The following is a 25896-nucleotide window of genomic DNA, read 5'->3' on the forward strand; positions in this document are numbered from 1 at the left end:
TGAACAGGTGCTTGCCTTGTCTTCCACACAGTCTTTCCATCTGCTTTTGGAGTAATCCATGGACAACATAAAGTAGATCAACTGTTTTGTTTCTAAGTCAATCAACATTTGCATATCAATCACTAACTGAAAGGTTGGCACAAGTTGCTGAACAAACACAACCATTAAAAACTGAGAAAGTACAGGTGTCACACACAGTTCACAACTGGGGAAACTGCATTTTCAATGAGATCACTGGATAAAGTGTAACAAATTAGTCACATTTTTAAAAACACACCAGTCAGTTCAGTCTGCTCAGATGCATTCATTGTATCACTGGAGTACCAGTAGGAAAACAGGTCAAACTTACTAAAATATCCTCAAAAATTACCTAGAAGTTACACAGTGGATGTACAGCTTAGGAGTCAGGGGTTGTTTTTATGAAGGAGAAGGCAGTGGGCAATGGGAGAGAACTGATCAAATGGAATATTCTAGCCAGCATCCAAATTGTCTCAGCAGATGTCAGTCAAAAATAATCACTTGTGCTGCAGAACAAGAGAAGTTTAAAGACCAGATTTCCTGAGGTATTTATTTATCACAATATAATTTCTCACCCTTTTTCAGGTGGCTTTACAGACCATCTCAAGAGTGATGCATAAATATCGATCCAGTTAACTGACAGGCAAGGAAACAGCATGGCTGCCTCTCTTGGGCTTTACACCAGCTGCTCTAATTTTATAACCCTTCAGTGTTTCCCAAGGAATGGCATTCTGTTACTGTGGACATTGGCTCAGCAAAAGCAGGACACTGGAATTGAATCACTCACTGGAAAGGTCACATCTGGAGGGTGAGGATCTGTGTGATTATCAGACAGGTCCCATTAACCCCTTCAACAATCCTCTCTCTCTGTTGTGTATCCCCATCCTGCTGATGCCTGGACCCTTGCTGGCCTCACGCCACACACGGCACAGCGAGCAGCAAAGCAAATTACAGAAATACAGGGCTGAATCAGGCCCTTGGAAAATGAAACAAACACTTCACACAGCTGAGCAGCACAGGTGAGCAGGGATCAGGCAGGACTGTGCTCAGTGCCAGTGAGGCACACAGGGCAGGAAGCTCAGCTCAGCACTTCCACCCAGAACTAAAGTGCAAGCTTTTAAACAAAGGTTGCAATGTTGGTCACGATTAAAAGAAAAAACTTGCTGGTACCACCAGCATTCCCTAAGTGGCTTTTCTTTCAGTTCTGTGTGGGTAAATGTATGGAATAAAGGAATAAAATGAAACCAAAATTTCAATTCTAATTAAGTTTCAAAATGTGTAAGTGACACAGGGCTGGCAGTGTAAGTTTTCCAGGGATTGCCTTACCTGAATCCTGTCAGGCACTCCTGTGCTGTCCATTCTGCTGGCTACATTCACTGTGTTGCCCCAGATGTCGTACTGGGGTTTGCGGGCTCCTATCACCCCAGCTACGACAGGACCAATATTGAGGCCTGGAAGGAGAGGAGAAATATGCTCAGATCCATTTGCTTGAAGCAGGTTATTTTTCAGACAGTAAAAACCCATCCTGAGCCTCCCTGGTTCTAGCTGTACTTTACCCTGACATGTAAAGAGCTATGGCCAAACTGTGGGGAGAGAAATGTTAAAATAGCATTTGGCTTCTTTGATCCATGATCCATCATTTCTGCCCAACTGACTGGCAGCTCGGGCGGGATCTGCTCAATCCAGAGCTACTTTCCAGTGCCAGATAATGGCATAAAGTTTTTTGCCACCTGGGTAACAAGCAAACTGCTCACTTGAAGTCAGCACATACCTGCAATGCTGAGGGCCTGCAAGGCAGCAGCCCAGAGCCTTCCAGAACAAAGACAACACTTGACATCCTCAAATTTCTTCTTCCTTTTCTTTCACTTTTTATTCCCTGACTTAAAAGACAATTTAATGTCCAAGACTGCCCGAGCTGGAAGCACAGGGGCAAAATGAGCCCAAGGTCAGCCACCAGGTAAGACCATGCTTAGTGTAGAAGCAGTGTAGGCAGCACCTACACTGCTTCTAATTCCCTAGGGAGCTTCTATAGAGTGATGCTGCTATAACCTAAAAAGCCACTGTGATGTTTCATAGAGGCTGAAGTAGTCACCAGCCACCAGATAATCAACATCACTGTATAGCTAATGTAACATCTGTGGTTTTTACTGTCCATAAAATCCCCACCTCAGAATGACCACTACCTACATGGAATCCTGTGAGCATAAGGACATTACCTATCTTCATCTGGAAGTTGTTGAATGAATGCTCATTAATGTATTTCATTTGGTCCATTAACCTCATGGCAAAATCTGCCAGAGCTTTGATGTGTGTCTTCCCTTCCTTGTCATAAGTGGAGTCGTTGAGGCCTGAGGCAGCCATGTAGGTGCTGCCAATGGTCTTGATCTTCTCCAGCTGCCTGAACTGGTCTTCACTTATTATCTGTGTCACAAGAGCAAGAGAAGCAAATAAACTTTGACAAACACACAGATTCTGGTAATGTCCATGCCACGTGCCCTGCCTTGCTGCAAGTAGTGGACAGAGCCAGGAAGACAGAGGAAGAAAAGGGATTAGATACTCAAAGGAATCACAAGGGAATAGAAGGGATATCAGTGTGGGAAAAAGATAAAACTGAAGACTCCCAGAGTAAGGAGAAATGAACCATGGATTCAATAAACCACCCTCCTTCAAGAGCTCAGCAGAGCCCAACTAAACTCATGGATTCAGCTCACTTTGCTCACCCAGATTTTCTGTGACTTACTTCATCAAAATCAGCAATGATCTCATTGAGCAGCCTCAGACACTCCACCCCTTCGTTGTTGGCTTCCAGCTCCACGTAGAACTCGGAGAAGTTGCTGATGGAGGCGAACATGACGGCCACGCACTCGCAGGACTGGTAGTAGAGCTCATCGTTGCGCCGCTCCTGCGCCAGGAAATGCGCGGCCACGTCCTTGGGCAGGATGTTGTGCAGCAGGCGTCTGTTGTAGGCCTGCAGCTCCTCCATCTCCTCCTTCTCCTCGGTGGCCTAGGATAGGGGGAGACACAGGGATGCACTTAATCTTTTGGGAGCTGCTCTGGGGAGGGGGAAAAAGCTGAAAATTAACTTGCGGTGAGGGCAGAAATAGAATGGGGGAAACTGCAAAGGAGAGCAGAGCCAGAGAGATGCAGAAACTTGTGTTTTGCAGTGGAAAATGTTCCATCTCTTTGTGCACATGTGTATGGAAAAGCAGGCAGAGAATAATGCCAGAATCCAGCATTGTATTTCTGAGCCCTGAACTGGTTAACCACTCAGCTCACTCCTTCCATTGTTTTACCATTTATAAATGAGGATTACAATGTTTATCTGCTTCCCAAGGAGCTTTAATTAATTGTTGCTTCCTCAGTGCCTGGTACTCAAACCACAAAGACCTATAATTAGAATGATGTCCTGCTACCCAGAAGGTAGAAAATCTAAATAAAACCTGCAGCCCTTTGGCCCCCCAGCCATGAGTGCTGGCCACAGCCCAGGCCTGTCCTGCTTGCTTGGGAATCACATACAGGGCCCCAACATCACTCATGGGCACAAGTAGTGAAAACATTAACAGTGAACCGAGGGACAGGAGCACAGTGTGGCATTATCCACAGTGTGTTGGTTAGCCAGTACTGCTGCCTGGGGGCTAATGAAGGTTGGACATTGAGCCAGTTCCCACTGCTTAACAGGAAACTGAATGAAAATGCAAATGTGAATCTTTCACACCCTTGAGCACAGCAAACTAAAGCTCACTGAACTCTGGGAAACAATTCAGCAGTGAATATGAGCTTCCTATATTTATAAATTGTGTTACATTACATGTTCCTGCAGCAGTAACAGCTCAGTTGCCCAAATTCATTAATCTCAACCTTCGGATCTATAACCCTTTACCATGGGGACCATCCAAGGTACATTTACAAGGAAAAAAGGGGTTGAATAACTGGGATGAGATGCAAAGTATGCAAAGTACCAAAAAAGAGCAGAACATTATTAGTATGCCCAGTTATAAACCAGATTCAGATTAAATTCAAAGGCACTTTATCACACTCCTCAACTCGACAGTGAAGAGCTCAGTCATTTTATGTTAACACCAAAGACTACATGTGATCCTCCCACAGCAAACACCCACCAACCTGAAGTTTCCAGAGGAAATCAAGCCTTGCAGTGGATTCCACTTGCTGGGCATGCAAGTACAGTGCCAGGACAAAGACGGTGATGATGACGGGGGTCACAATCTTCAGCGCGACTCGTGTCGTCACCGGGGGGCTGCAGCCGAGCAAAGAGACAACTTCCCTGTTAGTGGGGGAACATGGCCTTGCCACACCCCACACTTCCAACACTAAGGCTCACCAGCCTCTCAGGCTTTTTTTTTCATTCTCCTCCAAGCCTGTGTTGGTAAAGGGACAAACCTTTACAAAAAGCTGGAGATTCTGGCTCACGAGTGCCAGTTTCTAAAGGAGGACTTGGAAATTGGAAAAGTAATCCAGCTTCTCAGAAAGGGTTGTCATTGATATAAAGGGCACTCTGCAGAGAGTGGCCATATATGCTAAGGGTGACAACACCAAAATGCTGACAGCTCCTCAGACTGTGTTCATCCTGCCTTCTGCACTAACTTCCCCAGGCTCCTGAATAAGGAACTGCTCCAACTCATGGCTTCTCTAATTAGTCACTTCTTAATGGGCTTTGTTGTGTAAGTGCTCTGTAAGCTGAAAAGAGCACTAAGGCACATTCACACCTCCTCTGACAAGCAGGCAAATAAAAACTGTTAAATATGAATTACTGAGTTACACAGTATGAAAATATTTTGATAAAACCTTTAAATTGTATTACAAATAATCGCTGGGTTGACATAAGTCCCACAGGAAAGAGGATGCTCTGAGAGTAGCTATACATACAAAAGGGCAACACTCAGTCCACTCAGGGCATCTGCACTGTTTTGCACCAGCTCACAGCAATGCACAAACACCAGACACTGCTGGTGAGTCAATGTGCTGCTATTGCACCTTGTGAACAGAAAATACCTACCAACAAAAACTTATAAAATATTTCATGCCAAAGTGACTCACCATGAGGATGTATCATTTGCAGACACGCTGAAAAAAAAAGCACAAACACAAGGTCAGAGGAGTGTTTGGCTCCCTGCAGCTCCTGCCCTTGTGCACATCATTGCACAGCTCCTCTGCAGTGTGGCACCTCTAACACTGTGTGGGGCTACAGCTCTTTGGAAGCAGAAAACTACTAAAAGATGGGAGGGGGAGGAGAAAACAGGCTTCTGAGCTACACTCAAAACTCCAGAGTGATAGTGTGACATGGTTAATGTGGGTAAAATATCAAAGAAGCATTAAGAGTGAGAGAATAATTTGGGATTTTAATGTCAGTGTGGGATGCTTGGCAAATGCCTGTACATCGATCACTGCTTCATTAGGTCAGACTACAAAATTTGGCCTAAGGAAGAAAGCTTTGGGCTTTTTTATCTTGTGAGGGATAGCTGTTTTCTTCTCCTTTTATTGTGGCATGGAGATGTATTTAATTCCTTTAACTCTAATCCTGCTCTCTTCTTCTGCACATTCCTCACAGCCAGCTTGTGCCCAGCTCTGGGTACCACACACAAGGGCACTGAAGAAAACCCTTCAGCACCTCCCTATTACTACTGACAATTCTGCAAAGTACCCACGTGTATCAGAGCTGCTGGGGGAGATGGAAGGTGTGAAAGGTGCTTTTTGACACTGAAAGCACGGAACAAGGGAGCTTTCTGGTAGGTAGCAGCTGTCTGAGCTCCTGATTGATTGATTGCTTAATGCTGCTGGCTTTGTTCTTGAGTGTGGGTGGAGTATTAGGTGGCTGAGAACCATGCACAAGCATCTTTTAAAACACTATTGAAATGGAAGGAAAGAGATCAGGGTTTAAATTACTGTAGTGTCATTGATGCAATTAGAACTTTGCAGGCTACCAATGTGACTAGCCTGAGAATGTGACAGCTCTCTAGAGAGCTCCTGGCCACCGTTTTATGGGGTTGGAGGGAACCTTGCACACAAATCAGACATCTAAATAATCAAAATAGGCAAGGGAACCTAACTGGGCATAACATCAAAAAATAAAAGCCTAGTGACTCTCTAACCTTGTTTGTTCCAAGACATTTTCTGCAGTTCTGAGCATGGAATTTCTTCTGACATGGATTTTGCAAGCCACTGTTGTCTTGCACACAATCTATTGCATGGCTCTTGGTCAGCTCCAGCACTGAACATGTGTGCTTGGACACAGACATAAAGCCTGGGAACTCCCCCATGAAAGGCTGGATCTAGCTGGAGACACTTCCCACACAGAGTATGATTCCCATGCTTCCCTAAATCACCTGGCCAAGGATGACTGACAGCCCTCCCTTATCACCCTCCCTCATGATGGGAGCATGGCAGACCTGACCCTTAGTACTGAGGCTGCAGCTCTCTGTGGGTGCTACTCTTGCTCTAAAGCCTTCATCAGAGACTCCCACATTGCAGAAGTGCAGCAAGCCAGTATTCACAGTAACTCTGGATGAGTGAAGGTGCCCAGTGCAGGCAGTAGGGGTGTTACACTGGTAGGTTGTTCCCCCATGGAACAGACATTTCCAGTAGCAGATGGTTCTTTAATTACTGGAAGGGAACACAGAGAGAAGCTTGCTAACTACACTCCTGCTCAAGTGAAGTGCACATTTTTAGCAGGAAAGACAGTTCATTTTAGAGACAGCTCCCACAGGACCAGAGCATCTCACTTTTCCCAGCCACAGTTGCAAGGACAGACAGCTGGAACAGAAATGATGGCTTTGATGAACAAATCACAGGGCAAAGCTCTTTGGGCTTCCCTGTGCAGGAGCTCAGTTTAGAAGACCACATTGGCCCATCACATCTTTAAAGCAATGCATTAGTTTTGTCTTCCTCTGCAGAGGAAAAGGGAACACCATAGCCCTGTGCATGCAGTCACACTCCCTGTGTCACACACTGGTGTGGCTGCTGCCAAGTCTGGCAATGCCCAACGTGCTGTAATCAGCCCTTCAGCTGCCTGCATGCTGGGCTGGTTTGTACACACAAGTGTGAAGTGACACCTGCATCACTTCTAATTAGTCAGAGTACCATAGTGGCTGCAGAGCAGACACTAATTATGTAGCTACAATGGGCACCCAATTAAAGTAGTATGAGGTCATGGTGGCTTTTCTGTTTTTTTAGTATCAGCTGGACAAAAAGGTCCATCTCTGAACTCTGTGCTACATGCTGAGCTCCCATTTCACACAAATGGCCTTCCAGACACCGGGGCAATAAATAGCCATCCATGGAGCTCCTTGGACAAAACAAATTGTCCTGGATTCCACTGGAATTTAGTTAAATTTCTTCCTAGCTGGTGCAGTGCTGTGTTTTGGATTAAGTATGAGAAGGATGTTGATAACATGCTGATGTATTAGCTGTTGCTAAGTAGTGTTTATACTAAGTCAAGGACTTTTCAGCTCCTCAACAACCCCAGGGAGCAGGCTGGAGGGACACAGGATGCTGGGAGGGGACACATCCAGGACAGCTGACCCCCACTGGCCAAAAGGAATGTTCCATACCACATGGCATCAGGCTCAGTATGGGAACTGGGGGGAAATCTGGCCTGGGGCTGCTGCTCAGGAACTGGCTGGGCATTGGTTGGCAAGTGGTGAGCAACTGTATTGTGCATCACTTGTTTTGTCTATTCTAATTCAACTATTATTATTATTATTACTATTATTAGTTTCTCTCTTTTCTGTCCCTTTAAACTGACTTTATCTCAACCCATGAGTTTTCTCCCTTTTCCCCCTCCAACTCTCCCCCCGTCCCAGCACAGGGCAGTGAGTGAGTGGCTGTGTGGGGCTGAGCTGCAGCTGGGGCTGAACAAATCCCTTTTAGTGAGAGATAATACAGCATCACAGAAAGCTATTTCTGGGAAAACATGCTAACCTTCTCCACTTTATTACTGACTTTATTACTGACATTCTGATTGTGAAGTGATGTAAATTACACTTCCAAGTGCTGTAATTTCGCTTAGTGCTTGAATTACAAGAATGAAATTATATTTGAGATATAAAATGCTTTTATTTCTCTAATTGTGTTAGAAAATGCTAAATAGTTTCTGCTGATGGAACACCTAATATCTGAAAAAAAGGGAAGAAAACCTCATTCTCCCTATACCTCCCCACAGAAAGCTCCATGGGGTTTCCTACCTAATTTCACTCCATTGAGTTAACAAAATATTTTAAGTGATTACTGCCAATGGCAGCAAAAGCTACACTTCCATTAACTGGCAATGGCAGCAAAAGCTGTATATCCATTAATTGTTACTGGGCACATGGGAGTGCTGAAATCATGGAATAGTCATGTGAAGGAGAGGAGTAACCAGATGCATTGGGCTTGAAGGGCTGATGGTTAATGGCCATCCTGAAATCTGAGCAACTACAGAATGTATTTCATAACACTCTGGGAAGGGCCATGGGAATCTTCTCAGACACCCTCCTGTCCTAGGCAGGAACAACCACAGCTACCAGCCTTGACAAATAGTTCACCTAAACTGGCATTAGTTGATTCACTCACATTTAAGTACAATTGTTGCCTACAAGGGGAAATCATCAAAACAAGGAGTTAACACAACAGAGCAATTCCCAACAAGAAACAAAACTTCTGGAGGAGGACAGGCTTGTGGATGTGCCAAACTTCCCTCCCTGGTGTGGGGAGCCCCAGGAAATGTGGAACCACCACAGCAGTGGAAGGAGGCTGCCACCAGGATTAATGTGTGACCTGATGACAAGCCAGCTTTTGGAAGTAAAAGGGCACCTGCCCATTCCCACTGAGCCCAGCCCCTTCTGCTGGGAATTGTGCTGAGCCCAGCTGTGATACTGGCTTTTCAAACAAGGACATTTGTCCTGGAAGCAACTGGAAGTAGATCACTGGCCAAACATCAAGCACCACCACTCCACCATCCCAAGCTGGGTTTGATATATTGTGGTGGCTCACATCACATCCCTGAACAAGCTCAAGTTTGTTGGAGGATTTTTTTTTCTTATTTGAGAAATGACATTTCTATATTGGGAGTGTAATACCAGCATAAAGAATGACTAACTACACTCCCCATTTCTGGAAAAAAGGAAATACAGATCCACTCTGATTCCAGATATATTCTGTTATTAATAGATAGTTCATTAGTCAAGTCCCACATTAAAAAGGTCTTAAAGGGAACTGTATTCTCCTACTCTTCAGAGGCAGAGCACAGCATGCATGTCCCTGGCTTGCACCACAGCCTTGGCACTCCCATCCACCTAATGCCACGCTGGAATCACTGTGTGAAAGAAATCAGGCAAAGATTTCAGAAGTGAAAGGCACTTACTAGGTGTTGGCTGTAACCAGGAGATCTGCATTGTCAAAAAGGTTGACCCCTGGCACTTCCACAATGAGAACATATATAAATTCAATTATTAACATAAGGATCAATTTTCCAATACAGCTGATCTGAAGGAACACAGAGCAGGCCAGGAGACTCAATAAGACACTGTAGGTAAAGTACTGTATAAAGACAAAAATGGGAAAAAAAAACCAAAAGAGAGATGAATGTCAGCTGGATAAATCAAAACTGAAAACAAAGGAAACTAAACACAGGGATAGAAAGGGATTGGTAGTTATGTTGTTGAGCTGACCAAACATATAAACCTGGGGTTGCCTGCGGAATTCTCCCACATTACAGAAGTTTAGACTGAATGGATGAACAGGAAAACCGTGGCCCTCTTCTGCAGGCATTACCTGCTTCACTCTCAAGAGACACAGGCTCACAGCTGGACACCAAGGCTGGGATGCAGCTTTTCCCTGGACACAGTTACTACCAGTTCTGCTGGATTAAGTTGTGCTTTAAGGCCAAATTCTAGGCTCAAATGTGCATATCTGTACAACACATAGGACCAAAGGTATTGGCAATTCACCCCCCTGGACAGATGCCCACCTGAGGCCAATGGGGAAGCACTGTCCCCTCCAATGTCACACACTGGCTCCATCAGCAAGGTACAGGCTGGACAAACGTCCCCATGCCCACCCCATGCCCACCCCATGATAATTTGTCCAGCCAGCAGCTGCAGAGGTGCAGATGTGTGGCTGTGCAGCACCTCTGGCACAGCTGGGTGGTGCAGCAGCAGCTCCTGCCAGGCTGGGAGCTGGGTGTTCAGCATGCCAGTGCTGCCCAGTGTGACTGTGGGTGCCATTTATGGCTCCTGGGAAGGACAGCAGGGATGCAAAATGAGGAGAGGCATGTTATTCAGCTCACCACCTTCCTGCTATCAAATCTGTGAAGATTTAAGCTTCCACTCTGTCTGGACAGGCCTATTTCTGGCAAAAACCCCCTATCATGTGCCTGAGGCAATCCATCCTTTCAGTTAAAAGCAAGCCCTAGTTGAAGCAGAAATATGCTTATGTTCTGAGCTCATTTATTAATAGTCTGATATATTAAATTAGAGAAAATAACTTGTACAGCTTGTTCTTGACTCCTCACTCTTGACTGAGGGGTAGGATTCCACTGTCTCCTGGGTGGACACTGGGAGTGACAGGCAACACCTGTAGCAGATCCAACACGTGCCTTGCAGAGTGCAGGTGAGGGACTCCTCACTTCTTGGCCCACTGAACAGAAGGACCTGGCTGAAGGCTGCCAGAGCACCCTCAGTGTGCAAAATGGTTATTCCTCATTGCCTAAAGTTCCTCTCTGTCCTGGGCCAGCACTCCATACAAAATCTTGGTGGGCACAGACTGTTCCTAGATCTGCACTGTGCCAGATTCTGCTCCTGGGCCTTTCTGCAGAAAGCCTCTGCACACTAAAGCCTCTGCAAGGTTAAAAGTTGTAGTATTGGTGGTCTCAGAAACCTCATTGAATCACACAGGGACCATATTCCTGTTAAGTTAAAAGGAAATATGTTCAGTAGGATACCAGGACTTTCAGTAGCACCTTGGACATCTGGATGGTAACAGATCCACCATAAATTTGTCAGGTCCACATAAACCCAGATGACCTTGACATAAGTTCTACCTCCATCCTAAACAGAGCTGTTTTTCCTTTTCAATTTCCAGTAAACAACACATGTAATGGCCATGACCTAAAAACTCGGAGAAAGGTCTTGAATAGCTATGCAAAAAGATAATTTTTTTTTTTTTTTAAAGTATTCTATCAATGTGAAAAACATATTTGGGCTGGTTTGGGCTGAGGGTTTGGTTGGGTTTTTTTCCCATCAGAAGCATTTTAATTTTTTCTAAATGAGATGTCCTGAAGACACAGGAATTGCATTGCAAATTGAAGCAGACCACTGTCTGGGCTGCTGATCTGTCTGAGGCCAGACCTACCATACCTTGGGAAAGAATATATAAGCCAAGTTTTTCATCAGGATATAAAACAATGGAGGGAAGCATTAAATCTATGACTAGACACTGATGTTCATAGAACTGATTTTTAGGTGAAACTGAGCACCCACAAACTCCTTTGAAATGACTTTCACTTCTGCATGCCATTAAGGACCTCTTGGAGAGGGACATTTCCCCTGCTACAGGCAGGATCCAACTATTTTAAAAGCCTACAAATTATTCAGCCCTGAAGGAACTTAAACATGAATGTGGATTCATGATAATAACTTCAGACATTTAAGTCTGCCTGTGTCAGTCCTGCAATGTCAGTCAAGAACAACCTTGCTTTCCTCAGAATCACTGAGATTTACCACAAAGGTTTGATAGCCTTTTTCCAGACAGACCTCTGAAACCCATTTTTTCCAAGCAATACCTCTGGAAAGTTGCAGCTGGGCAAAGGACTGTCACAGAACCCCTGCCAGGTGCCCAGGCTGTAGTTGGAAGTCAGGTTGCTGATAAGGCAAATGTCCACCCGGTCAGGAGTGATGTTGTATTCAGCAGCCATGCAGCTGGCAAGATCCACAGTGCTGCACATGAACTGGAAAACAAAGATGGTATTAAGCTCCACAGCATAGACAAAGAGAAGAAAACAAAATAGTTTATATCAGTTTAAAAGCCCCTTGGAAATGGCTGTAGCAAAATATGCAAGATGAAATAATCAACTTATGTTTTACTGCATGTGCAGCAGCTATGTTTTGTCTCCCCCAAAATATTAATTAACAAAATCCATGCCCCAGAGAACAGCTCACCTCTCTGTGAGCCCAAACTCAGCAGTGGTGTTTGGAATCACAGCCAGACCACCTCAGTCCCAAAAGTGCACCTCAAAAGCAGAGTCATCACCGTGCCATGAGCTGATCCCTGCCCTTGGAGCAGGAGGCAGCCCCGTGCAGGGCTGGCAGCAAGCCCCAGGAACACTTATGTCCCACTCAGTATGGTGGGAGTTATTATAGTGTGTGTTATTTAACACATCAGCCTCGTGCCAGCCCTTCCTGCAGGGATCTGCATCAGGTGGGCCCCTGTACTTGGAGCAGAAGCATTTAAAAAATCACAAAAGGACTTGGGCACAAATCAGTGCCAGGCATATAATGGGCTCTAGGGATGGAGCTGTTGGGCTCCCATTTCTTTTCTGTGTCCAAAAAGCAAAGGGCACCAACCTCAGATGCTGTTAGTCCTAGGCAGGGTCATGTTAAATCCAATGGTTTTAAGAGTCACAATGCTGCAGAGCACCAATAAGAGAACAATGCAGAACTGAATGCATCAAAAGGAAATAATGGACATACCATGTTGACAAAGGCAGACAGAAAAACCAGGATAATAGCAAAGACTCCAACTAAGGTACTATTGGTCCTAGACTGTACAATCTTCTTAGAAAGAGTCTGGAGAGGAACTGGGAAAAGCTGCATGAGAGAAAAAAAATCAAATAGACACATCAAATCCTTGCTTGTTTTACAGATTACAACCTGTATTTGAGCTGCCTGCATCCTTCAGCATGGGTCTGTGTGGATGGAGGATGGTGATGGGGGATGGCAGCTCTGGGACAAGGGCAGGCAGAGACGTGTCTGCCTCGTGGCAGCAGGCCCAGCTGGCTCTCCAAATCTACTTAGCCTTCCTAATGGGAGTGATGGCTCCTGAGCCCAGATAGCATGGCTTGCAGGGCTGTGCTCATCCTGTTGTGAGAAGCAAACCACAAGCCATCTGTAACTGAAATAGCCAGGAGCTCGAGCCTGGAAATTACTGGAGCAAAAATTTAAAAACGCAGAAATGAGAGTACATGTCATGGCCCTTTGATCACCAAGACATGTTGTGGGGCTCTCTGGTGCCATTTCAGACACAGACTGAAAACAGCCCAGGCCAGCCCTGTGATGTGTCAGACCCTCTGCAGAGATCAGCTGGCCCAGGCTGGGCTATGGCACTCTGCTCCACACTCACAGTGACAAAAATCCCCGTGGCTGAGGGCAGTCAGGGAGCCCAGCTGGCCCAGGCACTCCCTGCTGATGGCTACTGACTGCTGCATCCATTCCAGATGGAAACAGCCCGTGTGTCAGAGCAGAGCTGACCCTGCCCTTCCCAGCCTGGGTCACCCCTGGGGGGCCTGAGGCCTCCCTGCACTGCTCTGGCTGCAAGAGTGTCCAGGAGACAGCCAAGGCAGCCCTGTCCCTTCATGTGCCACTGCTGTGCCAGTGGGAGCTCAGGGCTGGAGCAGGAATGCCAGGAGAGCCTTGTGCTCCCATGGGAGATTGTCCTCCCACAGTGCCCTGCCCCTCCACACCACCCCACCAGGGCAGAGGGGCTCTGCCCAGCACCACCAGAGCCTTTTCCAGAGCCCAGCTCTCCCCTCCCTTACTCAGTGCACCAATAACCAAGCCACTAGAGGGTATTTTTAGAGACACAAAGAAACAGCAGCACAGCACCATGGCACTGCAATTTAACTATGACTAATGTTTCTATTAAAAGTCTTCCTTTTCCCTTTTATCCTTCACTCTTACATCTTTGGGTATGCAACATTTTGTCAGCGCTGTGCTTCCCACACAGCAGCCCTGCAGTGTAATTACTGAGTGCTGCAGCTGATTAGCTGGAGACTCTTTACAGAGGCAGGGAGAGGTTGTGGCAAGAGTTTTGAAAGAGTTGATTTCACCTGCTACCAGCACAGGCTCTGTGGGGGACTGGAGAAAAGGGGAAAGGGGGGTTGTAACTTATTTGCACTGAATGAGGATTGAAATGCACTGGAAACTTATGCAATCCTTCAGGCTCAGTGGCAGCCACTATAAAACAAAGGAAAACACCTTTCTCCCTCAAATAAACTCTGGTGACATAGAAATCTTTAGCTTTGTTGATAAGCCATGAACCAAAATATCTCTTTGCCCTACCGTGTCCAGCTGCTTCCACACAGATGTCAGCTAGCAGATCTCTACTAGAATTGGGTTATGGAAAATCCAATGGGGCTTTCCTCTGCTCTAGCCCCTAAAGGATTTGGAAGGAGAAGGAGGATCTGTACTTCATTTAGACAGTTTTCTCACTAGATTAGAGCAGGACAGGTTTTCCTTCCATTTCTCTGTTTAAACCTCAAGGCCAAGCTCCACAAAGGTATTCAGGGATCTAACCTCCAGCTGTAATCTCTGGGAAATCAGGCACCTAAATAAAACTTTGGAGTTTTTTTGTTGTGGATCTTGGCTCAAGCCCCTGCTGCCAACAATCCCAAAAAAGCCTGACTTTGAACCAAGCCTGAGATATCAAGCAAGGCGATCAGTGGAAGACACTTGAATTCTAATGAAAACATGTTTTCTTTGTATTAATCTTGGTTCTCATTACTTTGCAAACTAGGAAAAATTTTAGGTCAGTAAACAAGTATAGCTGGGAAAAGTCCTGGAGAAGAAAGAAATGCCAAAACCCATAGGAGGTCAGGGCTGCAGTTGAGAGTGCAACAACACAGTCATGCCATGCCTCTGAGGAACCTCTGCCTCATGAACACTCGTGGGGGATCTGTCACATAAATCACGCTCTCCCCATTTCACAGAGGCAGCTGGAGACCAGGAACACCTGCAGCTTGAAGGACTTCTATGATAGACATGGGGAGCTGAAAGCTATCTCAGGTCTGACAATTCAGCTCCTTTCATGCATTGCTTCTTCCATAAAAATATCCACAAGTCAGGGGCATAGCACAAAAGTAGAAAAAAAGGAAAGAAGATGACTTTCCTTCCCATTAAAAAAAAAAAAAAAAACCAAACCAAAAATAAGACCTCTTCTGTGCTTGTAAAAGAAGCAGAATATCAGGACATTGCAGTACAGTGAAAATCCAAGCAGCACTGCTGGTGGGCCCATTGGCTTGTACTGTCCAGAGGGACACTCAAATCCTGCCTGAGTGACAAACAGAAATCTGATGAAATGGCAGCTCCCAGACCCATTTGCACTCCTGAGAAGGGGCTGAGAGCAAGGATGTGATCCATCTGGGCAGCCACACAAGGTGAGGTCACTCATTAGCACTCTTGAAATCCCCATGTAAAGAAAAAGAACCACAATGGGAAAAAAATAAAATTGGATTGTCCAGTTGATTCTAGTTCCCTCTGAATTGAAATGTGTAAGTGCAGGTGAAGAAAGGGCACTGCTGTGCAGGTGAAAGTACAAGTTTAAAAAGTGATCCAACAAGAAGTATGCGACACTGAAAATAATCCATAACCTCCAGTCATTTGCTTGATGAAATTATTCTAAATAAAGTCAATTCTTTGGAACAACAGCTGATGTAGGACAGAAGAGAAATATTTCTTCTTTTGTCTTCTTAACATCTAGTGTGGGCATGGAAAACTGCTTAGATAATTGCTGTTATGTTGTAAGATGAGGTCTTTAAGGTCTGATTTTTCAATTTGTAATAAAAGCCTTTGAGTCATTTTGAAGTACATTAAGATGCTTCTGCAGTAAAAGACAACATCTCCAGGCAACTTGATGTTGCAAGTCCATTTCTGTAACTTATTTCACAGTGATTTATTAGTCTATTAAAAAGTACAGTTTTTAGAGGGTTTTATTTTCCTGATTGAGACAGAACCTCCAAATGCTTTAGGAGCATCTAGACCAGCTTTTGGAGGCAAAGAATGTGATGGGCAAGCTACACCTATGTAGAGCTACAGAGAAGCTTATTTTCTCATAAAGGATAACTTGAAATTTCTCTCCTGTGTTCTCCCAGAACCATGCAAGAAGTTGAATTCCACACAGCAGTGCAGATACCAGAAGTTAAAGGATTTTAAGAAAAAACCACAAACTTGATAAGTTAGTAGCAAAACAGATGTCTGTCAGCAGAGTATTTGAGAAGGGACCCTGGTTCCCATGACCTTAGACTCTACTGGGAAGGGACACCACCTCACAGTGGCCAAGACTTCATGGAGCATCAAAGCAAAGAACTGGAACTCTCTTGTTTATTACAGCTGAAGAAACTTGGAAAGCCAGGCTGGCTGTGCTGGCAGTTCCAGGATCAACTTCTAGTCCATGGAGAATTTTATAGTGGAAGATAATAATGACAGCTAAAGAAAATAAAACATGATCAAGCTGTTCAGAAAGAGCCTGCTGGCCACTGTCAAAGCCAGAGTTAGAGAGGCCAAAACAGGGAGGGGAAATCTCACATGAAAGCTGGAAAGAGGAAGAAAAAAGAGACACTTACTGTGTAACAGCACAGCAAACAGGCAAAAGTTATGCTTATGCTGATGTCCTGGGGTGAACACCTGCTTTCCAACTTTGTGTGGAATGAACCACTGGTGTTTAAAACACATGCTCTCCTCTCCCACATGAGTGTGAAACAAAGCAAACAATGCTGACATCCCTGTCTTCAGGGTTTTCATCCGAAGGATCTGCAAAACTGCCTTCCTTCTGCAGGTGTGTGTTTCCTGGAGCAATGTGGAGTACAGAAATAAAATAACACCCCTCATCCAAGGGCTGGGTAAACCCACTGCTTAAAAATCAAAGACTTGAAACACAAAGATGTTGGTCTGGATGACAGAAGTGGGCTGCAGCTATTAGCAGCTGCTGCCATCAGACATGGAGCTGACAAACTAGAAGTACCTGTTCCCTAAACAAGCCATCTCATAATCAGGTGTTATCAGCAGAGGCTAATTTGGAGCACTAAGAAGAGGTAATCAGAAAGGAACCTGAGCTAGAAGGCCCAATATTTTCAATATTTGCAATCTCTGCACAGAAGCCACACTGGATGTTATACATGAGTATGTTGTGGGGATGAAAACTCACTGCTGGAAATGTCAGGGGCTTCAGAAAATCCCATTAAATTCTGATGTTATTCTGAATTCCCACTGATGTCTTGTGCATCCAGAGCCTATGCACTGAGGCAAAGCCAGCCTAGAAACAGTTGGAGGCACCACTGAACAGATTCAAATTCCTCTTCTACAGGAATTTGGAAGATCAAGACAAAGAAAGCAAGAATGAAATCTGCCTAACATCCCAGGGACTGAAAAGTCCTGTGTGCCTTTTAAATTAATCAGTAATTAAGATCGGTAATGACTTTAACCAAAAAGTCCAGACCATAACCAGAGGATTTGAATGAAGATGGAAGAATGGAGTGCTGCTGTCAGTCTGTGGCAGTGGCCTGTAAATGCCACTGGGTGACAAACAGCTCTGAGCCTTGGATCAGGCAGCTGGGGTGCTCCAGAGCTCCAGGCCTGCCCCAGCTCCTGTCCCAGCAGAACCAGGCACCTGGGGTGGCCCTGCTTGGCTGGCAGAGTGCTGGGATGGTGCTGCCAGAGACCTGCAGCACAGCTCAGCACACAATTCCCAAATTCACTGTGGCTGTGACCTGAATCTTGTCACAATTAGCTGCTAATCACATGAACTGCTGATACCTGCTTACAAATGGATGACTTTCAGTAACATCCTCAAGTGCAATGGACACACCAAGTGCAACCAGGCATCCGTGGGTACCATTTCCCAGCTCAAGGCACCCAAGCCTTCTATCAGCAGTGTTATTTCTGACTCTGCTTCTCATTGCTGGAAAACAAGCCCGACCAATGGGATGCTGCACTTAGAAACTAGGCTCCCTTTAATATTGTCATAAGGCCAAAGGAAACCCTGTGAGTGAGTAGTTAACTTCAAATAGTAGTTGAAGCTTCTGTCACTGGGAACACTCTGCAGCTCTTATTATATGAGAAGGCAAAGCTTAATTTCCAAATTTAACTTAAAAAAAAATCAAAAAGACATGTAAGGTGCAAGTCTGTCAAGAGCACCCACATTCAACTGTTGAAAATGGCACAGAGAAGATAATTAAAGTGAGACAAATCATCTGCCTGACATTATCCATTATCCCACTGTTTCTTCTGCTGGAAACATAATGCTACTGAGCTATTTTATTCCAGGCACTGAGGAACAAATCTAAGCTTGGGCTAAGGAGCCTGAATCTCAGTATGTTCCATGTTCAGACACTTCTAGACTAGAAGGATCCCTAAACCTGAAACACATCAATGTTTTTAATAGGAACACCTTTAAGTGAAATGGATGAGCACAGCACCCCTCCCACAGTGCTCACTGCCAGTTTACCACAGGCTGACAAGAAGAATTAATATGTTTTTGGACTTCACACAATGTACTTCTTTTCTGATCAAAGGCAGCTACAAGAAAGAGCCCAGCGAATGTTGGAAGCTCTGTACACTCATGTGAGAAAGGCTGATAAAATTCTATATGTTTATGGCTTTTACTTCCCTCCAGGACATTTTTCCTTGATGATATTCTGCTTCTGATTATCTGCCTACCCAAACAGGCATATGCAGCAGGGGCCAGCACACAGGCAACGCTGCAGGAAGTTTACAGGGAGGAAATGAATGGTCAGGGCTTGGTCTCACATTGGAAAATGTGCTCTTCTGATATCAATATGAGAGTGTCTGCAGGGGACTTAATAGACATGCAGATCCACAGAGTGATTACTTCTTGCTGAGCTACAGAGATGCCAACCCTAGCATCTGTTTGCAGTTCATTCTGCCTTATCAAAGGCTTTTTCTGTAACCCTTATCACATAGTGTGGAAAGGATGGCTAACAAAACACACTCTGTTAGCTGAAGAAGCAGATTGCTGATCTGGTTATCTTAGGCAGAGGACTACAAAGAAACCACAGTACTCACCTTTACACAGGAGTAAATGACTGAAACAAACACCACCGTGGTCAGGATCAGGAAACAGGTCAGGTAAAATCCCAGCATAAATGTAGAGCTGAAATCAAGGAGAGGTTTGGTTGGTTTGGTTTTGTTTTTTAAATGCACATTGTATAGAATAGCTCCAGCTCTGCTCTCCAGAACACATTTGTACAAGCTATGACACACTGCACAGGCTTTCCAATTAGGATAGCTGTGGGAGACACGAGGTGCCTTGAATACCAACAGATACTCTGGCCTATTTAGAATTATTCAGACAGGCTGCAGAACAGAGAATGCTGCATCTTTTACAGCAATCACCTTCCTGCTGGGGTGACAGAGGTGGGACTGAAACACATTTCATGCACTGGAGGAGGTGACAGAAGAACTTGTTGTGGCAGGTCAGCCCCCAGCTGGCTGTGGGCAGGGCACCCCTGGGAAGGAAGGCAGGCTGAGTGCTGAGGTGCAGCTGGGTGAGAATAATCTCAGTGGGAATGGCTTCCTGTCTTGCACAGGGAGTGTCTGTGCAGCACCACTCTCTGTGCTCTGTCTGGTGCCTGGGATGTGAGCAAGCACAGCATAAGGACAGTCAGGGATAACAGCCTTATCTTGGCCAACTTGAGAGGTTCCTGCTCCTCCCAACTTTGAAGCACAAAGAGGATTCCAGGGCCAACTTTTTACTGTGAATTTTCGTCTGTTTTCCTCACAAAGAGATTCAACACCAATTTCCCAGTGATTGGTCTCAGTGTGACAGGATAGGCCCCTCCCAGGAGTCAGCCTTGTTCATAATCTAAAGGAAGTACTCTTGTAATGTGACATTGAGGGCAACAACACCAAAGCCAGCTGGTCTCTGTGTTCTCTCGTGACTACTAGGATAATTGTACTTGCTAATTCACTGTTTGAGCCTTTTTAGAAATTCCTTAAAGCAATTCCTCTTTATCATAATAAATTGACACTGACATTCTGTCTCTAGTTTCAAATTCAGATTCCACGGTGTGTCTTTCATGAAGCTCTGATGGTGACACATATGCACCTGTGGTTTCACTTGGTGTTCAATAAAAGACCAAAGTTATGCAACTGAAATATAAGGAAAAACAAAGCAAAAGGTGAAGGGAAGTGTATCTGACCTACAGTTAAAATACAGAATTTTATTTACTCTTGAACCAAACAGACGGGCCAGGCTGACTAAGGACACTTCAGAACTTGCAAAAAAAAACCCCAAATAAACAACCACCCTCCTTATGGGCAGCATGTAAGGAGACTGAACAGCACAACATTTACACCACACTGCCATAAGGGATGGGCTCCTGCGTAATACAAAGGAGGCAGCCATATGGCTGCCACACATGAGAAATTGTCAAGTTGTCATTTAAATGTTAAACTGGGTTTTATGGAGACAGCATAGTGGCTGCTTAGGGAGCTTGATGAGCAACACAAGGCTGGTAGAGGGCCTCTGCAGGTGTGAAGTTATGACAGCAATGTCTGGAAGTCCAAAGTGTAAGCCCCTGTTAAATTAGTTACTCTCAGAGAACATTTTTGGATGTAATTAACATTGCATTAATTGCTGGGAATTATCTACTTCCAATTTTGAGCCTCTTTCAGCTTCACTTGCAGTTCCCAAAGCAGACCTGTCTGTTTACATTGTGCATTTGTCCTGATGTTATTTTGCTGATTCAATCCTTCTGTGAGCACTTGTGCCTGAGAGAGTGAATGATAAACATCAGACTACGTGTTATTTCTGTGACCTTCTGAATATCTGATCTGAACACTGCAAACCAGTCTCTAGTCTAAAAAGAGTGGTGGGAACAGACATAGAAAACAGTTGTGATGGCATAAAATAGTGCTGGAGCTTTCTTTAGGGACAATTTTTTGTCTTCTTGTAAGGAAGATAAATTTGGAGCCTTTTCATAGCTTCTGTGATCTTGTTTTTCAGTTTAAAAATGACTAACTCTAAATTTATTTCCAACACAGCATTGCTCAGTGAATGGTGTATTATTGCTACTAAACCAGATTATAGGAAATACCCACATGCTGTAATTTTAAGTGATTTTTAAAGAACTGAGAAGTCCCATTTCTGCAGAGCTCACTGCTGGAAAAGATTTAGTGGGTTGAGCTGTGCCTTGCAGACAAAGCTGCAGACCAGTGCAGTGGGCCAAGAGCACTGTGCCCCACAGCCCTGAGGAGCTTTTGCCATTCTTGCCTGGGAAAAGAAATGACTGCAACCCTGAAACCTGGAGTGAGCCACAAGCTCAGGCATGTGCAGCTCAGCCTCCTCTCTACCTCTCCTCCTGGCCAGCTGCTCTGAGTCCAGAAGAATAAATGTATGAGAGATTATCCTCATTTGCTAAGCAGATCCTGAGACCTCCATGCTCTGAGCAATGAGGCTGTGATGGGTTTCCACCTCCCTGTCCCAATGTGTTTAGACAAGAGGGCAGCACAGCCTTGCGCTGTGAGTGTGTGCTATGCCTTGGCAGGCAATCTTTCCTACTCAGTGATATTTGTTTTCCACAGGCTTATAAATGTGCTGAACTGAATTTCCTAGGACTGAGGTAAATAATAAGAGAAATCACTTTGGGAAAACAGAAATCCTCACATGCCAGTGAGGAGGTTTTAATCTGCACTAGAAATGGGTGAAAACAATAAGCACCATGCATCACTTGAGCATGAATTATTTAAGGATTTTTCTCTTCCCCTTGGAGTTCTGAATTTTCAAGGAAAAAACAAAAAAGTAGGCTGGAATAGAGGAGGGGAACAGATGGGAGCAAAAGGATGAAAGGGTACTCACTGTGGCACGATTATGATTTGAACAAAGCAGATGAAGAGGAAGACTAGGGAGGCACAGGCCACATAGGCTCCAAACCTGTCATCCACCTGCTTGGAGTACTGCAAAAAACCACAGTTATTTTGTTAGTGGGAAATTTGGCTGGCTGCCATCAAAAACTTCTTGCTTGGCTTTTGTCTAGGTCCTTGGAAAGCAGTGCTGGTATAAAACTACATTCCCAACTCTCCTCTCCCAGGCAATCTGTAAGGGCAAGAACAGGCCCAAAGGCCAGGGAAGAAACCCACAGAGCTGGGTGAAGAGAGCATTCACCAGCTGCCCCTTGCATGAGAGGAACAGAAATGGATTATCTGGGACCAAGATTCTAGGTCACTGTCATCAGACCTAAACTTCTTGCATGGGAAGTTTCCTCCAAGAGGGACAAATGCTGCTAATGACTTGCTAAAACCTTGCATTTGTGCAGATGACTTGACTGTTCCTGGTGGCAGTGCAAGGCTGCTGTGCTTGTCACACAGTCTCTCCTTCCAGCTTCTTGTCATCATATCAGCCACGTGGGAGCTGCACCCTGTTCCCAAAGATGCTTTCTTTAGCTTGGAGCTCAGTTCTCAGCACAGACCATATCAGTGTTTGAACCACAAAATAAAAGGTGCTCTGAACAGGTGAACCACTAATTTGCCTGGCAGTTTTCAGCTATAAAATTGAAGAGGAGGAGTGGGGGGAAATTACATGCTCGAGCTTTTATCCAGTCCCACACTGATTCATTGAACAGCTGTAAATCCTCAAAAGCTCTGCTTTTGTAATAGGTAGTCATTCTTGTCAAGGAAAGACTGTTTCTAAATAAAATTATAAAATAATTAGTGAAGTGTTTTCCATGGAATAATGAGTTTAACCCACAGACCACTCAAGCATCCTAAGGATATGTGCTTGAATAAAAAATGAAAGAAACAAAGGATTACTTTCTTTGTGCAATTAAACCCACCATTTCTTATGGTACCTTTAATAATGTCATCCAGGTACCTCTAGACTTAGAAATTAGACTTGGAAATTTAACTTTGCAGCCACCTAGAGCTGATGATAATGGATAGTCTCTACTATATAGTCAGGGAAATGGTCTTTGCCTGACAGCAATATCTGAAACCAGATCAGGAAGAAATCAACTGCTCATGAGCTTGAGGTCTGTTACTCCCCTTTCTCACATTTTTGGGATAGAGAACTATTTCTTGCTTAAAATTGGCTCCCAAAAATATCCAGAGTACAGACTGCATCCCAATGAGCCCTAATAGTACCTGGGGCTCTATGGGGACAAAGGGCAGAGGAGTCCCTCCAGAGGAGGAGTCCCTCCAGAGGAGCTTAGGTAGGCTGAAGTGGGTTTCTCCAGTGATTTGAAGGAGATAAGGGGTGACTGCAATCTCAGTTTGGAGTCTGAAAGTCAGAGAAAAAATCTGATTTATTCTGGATTCCTTTTACTGCTTATCACTGCACATTCATGTGTGTCTGATAGAAATGGCTTTCCTGGCCAGTGCTCCCTTCAGATGACTGTGATTTTTTTTTAGGACAAGTTACATTAAAGTTTCCATGAAGAAGCATGGATTTTTTAAAGTCACAACCCCACCTCCAGCACCCAAACCACAGCTTAAACCCTAGATAGAACAGCCTAACTTTCTGCAGGAGAATTAAAACTCCTGACAAGCCTGGCTGACCCACTGCAATGGGTTCTGGACAGCGTTACCTTTTTCTCCAGGTCAGGCTCCCTGAATGTTAAGAGGAATTTGCGCACGTGCTCTGAGCGTAACCGATCGATGCTTCTGGCGTCGATGGCCCGGCCCAGAAACTCATCCACTTCATCCTCTGGGTTCATGCTCTCCTGGGTGCTCCTGGGGATGCCATGGAAAGGGAGCATAAGAGCACAAGGTAATTTCTGCCTCTGCACTGTGTGTTATTGCAGTGCATAATGAGCTGGAGGTTAATGGCATTTTGCTCCAGTTGGGAGAGGGACTGGGAGCAGAGAGGGAGTGGTGTCAGCTCTGGAGCTCACTGCCAGTCCTGAGTCATTACTACAAAGCTTCTATTTATTTGCCCTGTTTCTACACTACATCTGTTTCCTCGCACTCAGGTGTCATTTCCATCCCTCATTATCTAAAACCACTGGGTAGCCTTGTTCCCCTTGTCCTCTGACTTATCCTTCCCTGCACTGCTGTAGCTCTTAGTGCCTGCACTGAAAAAAATGATTTATGCCTCCAGTCATATTTCATGCTTTCTAGTAACAATTTCTCTAAATATTACTTGAAAATTTCCAAACTTGAACAATTCTCCCTTTTTGAGAAAAAGTTGTTTACAGAACAAACATTTGGGGAAAATAATGTGGCCTGACTCCCCTTCACACAGTCACTCATCAGTATAAAGCATAAAACAGAAAGAAAAATCTGTTTACAAGATATTTACTTAAGGGAAGGTTGTAAAAGAAAAGGCAACAGAAGAAAAAAATACAAATTTGATTCTGCTTTCTAAATATGTGGAACAAGATTATGATCTTTTTTGCCACTGTTTTTCTGAATCTCTGCTGTAGCTAGAGAAAAATGAAGCTGATATTCAAAAACTATTGAGAAAAAATAACACTGTAAATTTAATTGTCCTGAGGCATTTTGCACTGAGGATGAGGAAACCTGAAGCACCTCCCCAGATTCTAGTTATTTTTAAAATCTAACAGTATTTTAATGACTTGATGCTGTCACTTTAATGGCCTGCCCTCAGACGAGCTATAGGCAGAAATTAAAAGCTAATCCTGAAGTGCTGTTTTTCTGCTCTGCTTGCATGATTGCCCAGGTTATCCCCAGGGTTTGCCAATAGTTATCCACTGAAATATGCCCCCCCTTGCACGGGGGTATATTCCAGCAGATAACTATTTCTGTGTGCAAACCCCACGGTGCCACAGCAACTCTGGGCTCCTGCCGTGTGACCCTCCCCAGCTCTGGAGGAAAAATCCTGGGGTCTGAAAAGCATGATGAAAAGCTACTCTGCTTTATTTCCCTGGTTTCATTTGTACGGCACCAGAGCACACAATGCACTCTGTGTTGCAGCCAGCAGGCTCCCGCAGGTAAGGCTGTGCTGGAAAGCAACTCACAACCTAGAATGTGACTCTGTTTTAAAAGTTAAAGGTCTCTTTCCAAAAGGAAGGCTCTTTCAAAGCTTTCTGCAAAACTGGATCAGATTTTAAGAAGCCCTCTGTACCTCATCTATCAGGTTTATCAGGTCTATCTGCTCATTTCCATTCTACCACTCCTTGACCCAGATAGCGAGCTGAATGTGTCTGCACCTCAGCTGGGTCATGACAGCACAGCAGTGGCATCTACTCAGTGCCTATACAGCAGTTACAAGCCTAGTTTGTCTCAAGGTCTAATCTCTATTTTAGTCAACCTTAATATTTCAAAGGGGTTGGGGAAAGAGTTTTTTATTTTGGGGCTCTAGAAGTTATTTAGTTCCTAGAAATTCATATAATCAGCTTTGAAAATAAAAGTGGGGTTTTTTTCCTACAAGGTCAGGACATTCAATTTACTTCCTCAGAGGAAGTACATCTGCTTGAGCATTCAAAGGGATGCTGCTTCTTTTCATTCAGTCCTTGCAGCGTCTTCTGGGCTCATAAAAACAAGGAAGGAAATCATTAGGCTTTGTATTTACAGAATGCCTTCCAAGGCCCTGTGAGTTCTGTACACACTGGGGCCATTCCCATTTCCCCGCTCCGCACTGCATGCGGATGGGATGCGCTCTCCGCTGCAACCCAGCTGGGCAAAGAGCACTCACATCTCCAGTTCCAGTCTGAAGAACCTGCCTGCTTGGTGTCCACCTCAGCTGCCTGCAGGTCTGTAATAGGTTGTTTTACTGCTCAGGGTGTTTCTGATACTACAGTAAGCTCCGAGGTTGCAGGCTGTGTGGAGTCACCCCTGTGGTTTGAAATTGCCTTGCTGGGACATTGGCAGTGGGCAGCCACCCTCACACAGACTGCAGGGAAGCTCAGCCACCTCGCACAGCCTGAGCTGTTCAGGTGACTTTCACAGCCCATTGTACCCAAGCTAAATTACAGTGCAGCAA

At 44.8% G+C, this 25896-nt stretch overlaps 1 protein-coding gene across 1 annotated transcript in view; it reads right to left on the minus strand.

Annotated features, from left to right (window-relative positions):
- ADCY5 (adenylate cyclase 5) overlaps window positions 1-25896 on the minus strand; it is a 204153-nt gene that overhangs the window by 2564 nt on the left and 175693 nt on the right. Inside the window, exons 10-20 of the mRNA XM_071435286.1 lie at window positions 23540-23684; window positions 21817-21914; window positions 19023-19110; window positions 12699-12815; window positions 11792-11956; window positions 9374-9549; window positions 5074-5100; window positions 4141-4273; window positions 2759-3022; window positions 2235-2439; window positions 1345-1469 (exon numbers count right to left, since the gene is read on the minus strand). Of these exons, the coding sequence (XP_071291387.1) occupies window positions 1345-1469; window positions 2235-2439; window positions 2759-3022; window positions 4141-4273; window positions 5074-5100; window positions 9374-9549; window positions 11792-11956; window positions 12699-12815; window positions 19023-19110; window positions 21817-21914; window positions 23540-23684 (1543 nt within the window). The remainder of the gene's footprint in view (window positions 1-1344; window positions 1470-2234; window positions 2440-2758; window positions 3023-4140; window positions 4274-5073; window positions 5101-9373; window positions 9550-11791; window positions 11957-12698; window positions 12816-19022; window positions 19111-21816; window positions 21915-23539; window positions 23685-25896) is intronic.

This window comes from Agelaius tricolor, unplaced genomic scaffold (assembly GCF_023055355.1).
Source record: "Agelaius tricolor isolate 1412-34295 unplaced genomic scaffold, bAgeTri1.0.p SCAF_10, whole genome shotgun sequence".
In the NCBI taxonomy this organism is placed as follows: Eukaryota; Metazoa; Chordata; class Aves; order Passeriformes; family Icteridae; genus Agelaius; species Agelaius tricolor.